Source organism: Morchella importuna, assembly GCF_003444635.1.
Source record: "Morchella importuna strain M04M26 chromosome Unknown Morimp01GS024, whole genome shotgun sequence".
Taxonomy (NCBI): domain Eukaryota; kingdom Fungi; phylum Ascomycota; class Pezizomycetes; order Pezizales; family Morchellaceae; genus Morchella; species Morchella importuna.
Window position 1 is genome coordinate 767,858 of NW_025763421.1, and position 6,523 is coordinate 774,380.

General features: G+C 44.6%; 2 protein-coding genes across 2 annotated transcripts; both read right to left on the minus strand.

Moving 5' to 3' along the window:
- Positions 1 to 3,082: 3,082 nt before the first annotated feature.
- Positions 3,083 to 3,949, minus strand: LAJ45_07624 (uncharacterized protein; the record flags this gene model as incomplete). The annotated part of the gene is made up of 5 exons (XM_046117180.1): positions 3,083 to 3,211; positions 3,265 to 3,387; positions 3,438 to 3,467; positions 3,540 to 3,620; positions 3,686 to 3,949. The coding sequence occupies 5 exons, from the start codon at positions 3,947 to 3,949 to the stop codon at positions 3,083 to 3,085; spliced, it is 627 nt and encodes a 208-aa protein (XP_045969825.1).
- Positions 3,950 to 3,988: 39 nt separating this feature from the next.
- On the minus strand, positions 3,989 to 5,985 carry LAJ45_07625 (uncharacterized protein; the record flags this gene model as incomplete). Its single annotated transcript, XM_046117181.1, has 5 exons — positions 3,989 to 4,063; positions 4,144 to 4,439; positions 4,494 to 4,738; positions 4,815 to 5,889; positions 5,952 to 5,985. 5 exons carry the CDS (start codon positions 5,983 to 5,985, stop codon positions 3,989 to 3,991), a joined length of 1,725 nt encoding a protein of 574 aa, XP_045969826.1.
- Between the last annotated feature and the right edge of the window lie 538 nt (positions 5,986 to 6,523).

Here is a 6,523-nt window from a genome sequence, read left to right on the forward strand (position 1 = left end):
TGTTAGAACGCTACCGCGAGGTCGATCTAATTGGATCGGTGGGGGGGGGGGGGGGGGTTTCTGGATGCAGAGACTGGAGGAAAGATAGTTCAATGGGGAGTGTTCATCAGGAGGTGTGATTGATGGCGTGGTATCGAGGCCGAGAAATATGTAATTAGGATGAGGATTAATTATTGTCTAAATTATAAACCTTCCTTACTTACAAGTACCTGAACCGATGCGTTCTTTGATCATTGAGTCCTGTGTCCGAATTTGAGCATTTTATACACCAATCTGGGAACTTGTATTGAGTCGGGGAAGACCTAAGAAAGAAACTCATGTAGCTGGGTATTGGTGATTTGTATTAGGAATCGCTTACATGTTCCCACCCGTAGGTGAATAAAGTGTGCTCGCGTTTGTAAAGGATAGTGATAAAAATGAGTGGAATAATAATGCAAATCACCTGCTCTGTTATTCCAGAGTTCTAGACGGCGATGATTTATAGCTGAAAATCCGGAATTGCTAACCTAACCTCATTGTAAGGCGTACGGATTGAAGGGATCGTTATCCGTTATGCCTGCGAGGGCAAACAAAAGGTGGGATAGTGTATCTAAGCCCACGAGAAGCGACTAGGGAAAGTTAATCGCGCGCCGAGTTAAGACAAAAAGTACTTGAAGTTTATGATGATAACTTCCCCGGACAGGGTTGAACTGTCAACCTCTCGATTGCACAACATGCCAGGGAAGATCCTTGGATATCTAACAGTCGAACGCGCTAGCCAATTGCGCCACGGAGAATGTAGTATTAAAAGTTAGTAATTAAGCTCAAGTATACAAGTTGGGGTTCGTCGTCGTTCAGAGGGGGGCCCCTCATTCAGTTTTGCATGAACTTATGAGGAAATCTGGTACGAGGTCAGTAGTGGGTAATTGGTGAAATCGGGCGCGAAGTGTCCTGTGCAAAAGAAAACATCATAAAGTCTGCTGGAATACGAGCAGGAAATAAATACTGTTTTCCTCCCTAGATATAACCTGACACTAAACCTAACTAACCTTGGGCTTCCGCATCTAACCCTCATGGGTTGGATAATACACCCTCCTCTGCGCAGGGCCTAGGCTTTGCAACCCCCATAAAAGGTAGTATGGACATACAAGTCAACCTGAGATTGTTTTGTTTTACACTAGAAGCATATATGTGTTGAGAGGGCCTCAGTTTTGATATTCGGAGGTGAGGCGCAGTGTAGCGGGGGTCTTCTCTGATAGTGTTATGTAGGTATTAGGTATTTTAAGATATGGGATGAACAGATCTAGAGTGATGAGAGTCAGAGGAATGAAAGCAGTGAGAATTAGAAGGGGGAAGAAAGCACATTGCAAGCCAGGAGGATGGTCATGTTTCGAGGGACGCCTAAAGTGTCGAGCCGATCCCCGAGTCTATATGAGTAGGAGGCATGTACTTCTAGCCACTGTGGAGACATTGTGCTGTTCTCCCACCTAATAAAATACTAGCTAGCAAGGCATGGGAAATCTTGATAGAGTGGTTTCAACCGAACGATGGTAGAGTTAAGAAGGTGTTGATGTTACGACTTGCGTCATCTTCATCGTTGAGGCTCTGCGGGTGGGGCACTGCGGGTGAGGTTCTTGTGCCAAGCCTACCGTCCTTTTGAGCAACCTTGCACACCTTAATTTCTACCACCGTGCACACCAAGAATTGAGAATGACGGACAAGTATCACTTCAGCAGCCAAGCCGGATCATAATACCAGTTCTAACCGTCTACTATCAGGTATGTTTGTATGTATGTGTTCTTCAATGCTGCCATTATACTGGCATGTAGCGCAGGCTCTCACGTACGCCAGCTATAAGTAATTACTAGATGCCAAAGATAGTGCGCAAATCTGCACTGGGAACATTTGGGTTGAACGTTCACCATGCCCTGAACAATAAACCAGACTAGAAACTGGCATTATAATTATAATCCGGTCTGGCGGCTTAAGGGGGTAGATGTGGATCTCTCTGTGAAGATTTGGCATGTGCATATATTAATAATGCCAGCTGTTACTGTAAGCATAATTTGTTAGATACAAGATGATATGGTTTCAAGCAATCTTTAGGTAATATATATCTACTTCAAGGGATTTCACTGACCTATCGCCGCAGTGGATTCTGGTACTGCGATAGGGATCATTGACCCTCACGAGTGATGCGGTGTGACTAGATAGGGGTTTTTTTGTTTTCTTTTTCTCTTTTTTTTGTTTAATTCAATAATTGCATCCAACCTTACAGTTATGGCAATGTGACTAGATAGGGGCACACCGTAAATATATCCGCATTTGGGGGCTAGCCAATAGCTTTCGATGTAACCGGTAGACAGAGTACCTAGTCGCTAAGATCGTACAGAGGGTCAGCCTTATATGTTTTATATCGGACCCCTTAGTGAAGGCTTGCTTAAGGTGAATTATATGTGTAAAAAAGATTATTCGATCGCAGAGAGTAAACAGATACATATACGAAGAGAAGAGCTAATAAGAAATTGATATAGCTTTATTCGCTTTTGCTCATCCGGATATTATAACTCTTAGAGAGAAAGTCAATGAAAGCGCTATAGCTTTTGAAATGTATTTGATGATTACAATAAATAATATACAGTAATAAACGTATATATATTTCTGCAAACAGAACGAGAATCTTTCCCTACATGGCCATAAAACATTGACTTACTGAAGCAACGGATTCGCCAGCCCCAAGAACCATCAGATCTTTAAGCCTAAATCCCGAAGCAACCAAGGACTAAGAAAAGGTAGCGTAAGTAAACTACTCACTTCAAGTATTACCTAGAAGTATTATCTCTATAGTTAGCCCAAAGTATTCTACTGAAGTTACTCGAAAGGCCTTGTCAACCAAGAAGCAAGACCGATGTATGGTATCAGTTGCAATTGCCTACAACATATCATACCTATCATACATATACATGAGCATGGTTCATAGGGAGCGAGGATCGCCTTCTGTTATACAACCAACCTGTAGCCATACCCCCGATTGAAGCTATAGAAAACAATGAGTTTCGATTTGATATACGCATATCACAATAAGTCCTTGAGATTTGGCGTACTAACACTTGTATCCTGGAGTTATATCTATAGCCTGAGATTCAAACGCAAGGGGTTTTGGCCGTCTCTCTCCTTCTCCAAAAGCCCAACTCAAGTAGTTACCGACGCTTCTTTCAAAGAACTCTGGGGTCTAAATGGAGTTAGTACTCATGATACAGTATTATGATCTACTTTGGGACGAACAGGAAGATATTTGCACAAAACCCAAATAGCAATCACGATCGCCAAGAATGGTATAGACACAAAAAAGTAGAGGTGCCAGCTTGGGTCCTTGGCGAGAATATCCACATTCATTCCAAAGAAACTCTAAATACGGGTCAGCAAAACTCGAATCAATCTCATGAGGATTCACCTACCGTGATGAACATCAGTGGTAAGAATATGAACTAGATCATTTAGTGTAAGCGCATGACCACAATTGTATTTACAACAACCTCGGTATATATGTGTTATCTAACCGTAATCCAGCTGAGGCGTTTCATGCTTTCGGACATTTCAATGGAACGCCGGGCTTCGTATATTGAAACTAAGTTAAATTCCTAACCAACGTAAAGGTTAGCTCCATTCCCGATCTCACAGGAGCTAGAGTACATCGTATTCTCACCAATTCAATCATCTCCTTCGATTCTCGGTCGAGCTCGGATAATGCGGCTTTATATATCTCATCAAACTCCATTATCTGCTCTGACAGCCGGCGGATTGGAGGAAGCGCCTCTATATCTTGAGTGCGTGGCTCGACTACCGGGCTATGGCACGACTTGGGTATTTCGGTATCGAGCCCAAGGCCCACATCGGATGAATCGGGAGTGGGGAGTAGTTCGGAATAGAGCGCATAATTTCCCTTGAATGCTTCCAAAAGCACTATCATTTTCAAATGATTCTCTTTGTGGTTCTTGCGGAGCTTTGACTACTCCTGGCTATCCTTAAGTAAAGATTGTATAACAAAAGGGTTTCTCCCCCCTTGACTTAGTTGAACTTGGCGCTACGATCATCGAGAAGAATTAGTTGAGCGAATTAGAACAAACGGAATGGACATGTAAAAAGAAAGCAGGAGAAACGGACTATTTCAGTGATGTGCAACATTGCACTTTCAATAAGAACTCTCCACCTCTCAGAGATATCTTGAAAAAACCATGTCACAAACTCGGCTGCATGTCGTGGTATTGTGATGTTTCTCATATTTAAAGTGCCCCGGTATTGCACCATCCGTAGAGAGCAAACTTGTGACCTCGAAGCGGTATCGGCGGCGAGCATGATCCAAGATATCTCCACTGCCTTCACGCCGGGTGTGAACGATTGCGAGACGTGGTTTTTACGTCGGATTGGACAGCAGAAGTATGCATAACCGATAAATATTACTGGAAGAAATGGTCAAAAATAAGGGAGAGATCGCCAGACGAAGTGATGTTTACCTCTTTCTCCACTGTAGGCTACAACATCCTTGTTGGGGATTGCGGAAAATTGTGGTTGGTGATTGGATAGTGAGCCATGATCATCCACGGTTGACCAGAGCCAGGACACAGACGTTATCCTCGAATAATCGCATGTATAATGACGCAGCGCGAGTTTATGATTGATTAAGCTTCGAGGGTCTACGAATGATACTTCGCCCCTAGAGCTTTGAGAGTCTGAGTTGAATTCTAGTTTAACCCTTAGACTACAATATTGATGTATTTTATGTAAGCTGCGGAGATCTTTATGATCACAGTTATATCATAGAGTTGGGTACTTACGCCACAAAATGAATCGAGCACGACCTTGTATCAAGAAACCTTCGCCGGAGGGACACGATAGAGTCTGGCTCAGAGACAGACTCAACAGAGGTTCCTTTCCCGGGAGTTCGACACAACACAACATGACCAGTACTAGGATTGCCGCCATCATATGCGTGTATCAAGATTGGCAGATGCTTCACCGTTAGACGGTCAGTTGTAGCACCTTTCTTTAGCAGAAGACGCGTGATATCGACGAGTCCCTTATCAACTGCAATCTGCAACGGAGTCTGATCCCCAAGGTCACGAGTATCTATATCGACATCCCAGGAAACCAATAGGTGTACTGCCGGTAGACTCCCATGCCTGACTGCAAGGTGAAGTGGGGTTGAGCCAAAGGTGTCTCGAGCACTGAGGTGATTGGGCGCGCATTTCCCCAAGATCAAACGGAATATAGTTTCATTATAATCCGAGCATGCTGCATGTAGAATATCCCTCTGTTGATGGTCTATTGCGGCGATGAGATCAATTGGTTTCAAGGTCGGGCCAAGGCGTAGATCATTCCCAAGCCCAGTTGTGTGGGGGCCGTCAGTATTGGGCTGCAGCTGGTTATATGCGGAGAATAGAAGTAGCTCCACTATGCGTTCGAACCGACATTTGACAGCAATATGCAATAGCGTATCTCCGTCCGGATATTTGATGTTGATGTTGGCCCCAATGTCTAAGAGTAACTGCAAAGTGTCCTCGTTCTGTCCTTCAATAGCTTCTCTCAAAGCTCCACTGAGATCGACACCTTTGTATGCAAGCAACTGCAGGATCATTTTGTGTCCTTCTTCTATGGCGGCCTGTAATGCGGTCCTTCCATACGATGAGACTGGTCTATTAGGGTCTGCACCTTCGCTCAAGAGTAGCTGTACTATCCTTTCATGTCTTCCTTCCACGGTAGTCTGTAGTGCGGTCTTCCCAAATATTCTCGCTGGTGGTGCATTCACATCCGCACCAGCTTCCAACAACAACTCCACCACACTCGTGTGCCCTCCGTCCGCAGCAGCCTGCAAGGCTGTTCGAGAAAGGTCATGAGGGTCTGTCCGATGGACTGGGCTACCCCAGCACATATATTTCCCAAGCTTGCACACGTTAGATGTGCGTGTAACACACCTATAAATTTCAGCTTTAACAACAACGCACCCATTGTTAAATTCCCCGAGCTGTGACCAGTAACGGGCCTCGATATCTGCCCCTTCTTGAAGATATAGCCTGACGGCTTCTCTGTCCCCCTCTCCGCCGCCGTCAGTAAAGCCCGGTTGAGTTTTGCTTGCCCTGCTACCGACGCCAAGCTCCTCGCTCGCCGAATAACTCACCGCATCACTTGGAAGGTTTACCGGAAATTAGGCGCGGGGGTGGTTTTGATTCTCGACAAGGCTCCAGGGAGGGAGCTAGATGGCCGTGATAGGATTGGGACGGATAACTTGGAGAGGGCGTAAGTGTATGGCAGGGCTATCAACGCTAGGAATCTTAGTTTATCATGAGTGTATTCGATATGATTATGTGGAAATGCCTATTTACCAGTGGTAACAAGAGCCCCAATGATATATCTTGGGTTCCAAATCCGCTGATGCAAGAAACTACACTTTCGAAATATCCTCTCGAAACCTTGACTCTCCTGATTCTGCGTCGGTAAAAGTTTCTTTTGGATAAGCAAGGCTCTCAAAGAATCAATTGATGAATGT